At 46.4% G+C, this 1,762-nt stretch overlaps 1 protein-coding gene across 1 annotated transcript in view; it reads right to left on the reverse strand.

The window, feature by feature from the left end:
- slc30a1a (solute carrier family 30 member 1a) overlaps positions 1-1,309 on the reverse strand; it is a 5,324-nt gene extending 4,015 nt beyond the window's left edge. Inside the window, exon 1 of the mRNA XM_037685547.1 lies at positions 470-1,309. Within this exon, the coding sequence (XP_037541475.1) occupies positions 470-1,034 (565 nt within the window). The 5' untranslated portion in view covers positions 1,035-1,309. The remainder of the gene's footprint in view (positions 1-469) is intronic.
- Positions 1,310-1,762: the final 453 nt, after the last annotated feature.

The following is a 1,762-nucleotide window of genomic DNA, read 5'->3' on the forward strand; positions in this document are numbered from 1 at the left end:
ACCTGGACCACAGAAACCCTACCTGGACCATATAAACTCCCCATGGAATATAACTATACACCTGGACCATAGAAACTACACCTGAACCATAGAAACTACACCTGAACCATAGAAACTACACCTGGAAAATAACTATACACCTGGACCAAAAATCATCCAGAAGCAAACAGCAAATCTATCCCTAGTTATTACTAATTTAGGTCCAACTAATCCACTTGAATAAAATTAAGTGTGGAAATTGAATTAGTGATCAAAACAACTAATTTTGCTCAGTCTGAAACTTGTCAAATATTTCCATATGTCAGTTTTCTTATCTGAGTCTGACAGAAACCTGAGGAGGACACCTGAGCCTTGTTTTTATGCCTGACTGGTTTCCAAGGATACAGTGACCCAACAAATAAAGAGTTCAGTCTCTTCTGATGGGTGATCATGTAAGAACCTATAGTTCATGTCGAAGGATTCCACTCACCGGTTCTTTGTCTCACATCTCCCGGGCTGTTGTGGTTCCCCACCAGGTTGTTGGTCTCCTCTCCCGCCGACCCGTTCCCAGCCTTCACGGCTTTCCCCCTCTTGCCCTTACCCCCGTGAGAGTGACCCCCGTGGGAGTGGCCGTGGCCTCCGCCGGCGTGGCCGTGGAACAAGCACAGCCCGAGCAGGTTGACCAGAAGCCCCGCGGCGCCGACCCCGACCACCACCAAGGGGCTGTCGATCTCGTGGGGCTCGGTGAACCGCTCGATGGCCTCCAGGACGATGGTGAAGCACAGCGCCGTCAGGAACACGGCGTTGACCAGCGCCCCCATCACCTCCGCGCGGATCCATCCGAACGTGTTCTTGTTGGTCGAGTGGGTTTTCTCGGCGAACCGCACCGCGACCAGAGCCACGACCAGCGCGATGACGTCCGACAGCATATGAAAGGAGTCCGACAGCATCGACAGAGAGGCGGTGATACGACTCACCACCACTTCTACCACGAAGAAGCTAAAAGTCAGCGACAGCATACACAGCAAACGGGCTCGGTTGGGCTCGCAGGCCATTTTTAAAATCTATTCTCTTCCTTTTGTGTCGAAGTTTAGAGTCAGTTCACCGTGTCCTCTCAGTCAGACCTCCCCGGACATCTGTCAACCGCCTCCCGGAGACGATACGACCGACGCTAATATACCAGGCAGCTACACATGAAGACATACGACGAGGGGGAAAAAAAATAAAGGAAGTTTCTAGACTTTAGTAACCGTGGACGTCACTACCAGCATATTTTAGACACGTCTGCCGACGAGCTCTAATTTGCAGACGGCTGAAACTTTGCACCCGAGCCGGTAAACTTTCCACACGGAACTTGACATAATTGGGACCGCCCACGACAGCTCCTATTGGCTGATAGCATTCAAGACGTGTTACGATTGGCCAAATTCTGCTACTCTCGAAAGTGGGCGGTGCAAAAATGCCGGACAACGGTGGTTGCTACGCACGCTGAACGTATTCTCGCGATAACACATTGTAAGTAATTTGCAGAATCCTGTATTGTAATAAAAGCCAGAATTAAAGCAATGTCTTAAACATGGTCAGTGTTTTAATAAAATAAACACAATTGTTGTAACAATAATAAAAAATATATTTGTCTAAATGGTTAAAATGATTTAACTAAATTTTTTTTGTCAAACTGGCACAAAAATAGACATATGGAGGACATCTTAATACAGTAATCCAATTTGTTAATCATATATATATATATATATATATATATATATATATATATATATATATA

The sequence above is a fragment of the Nematolebias whitei genome, chromosome 12 (genome assembly GCF_014905685.2).
Source record: "Nematolebias whitei isolate Nwh7 chromosome 12, NemWhi1, whole genome shotgun sequence".
In the NCBI taxonomy this organism is placed as follows: Eukaryota; Metazoa; Chordata; class Actinopteri; order Cyprinodontiformes; family Rivulidae; genus Nematolebias; species Nematolebias whitei.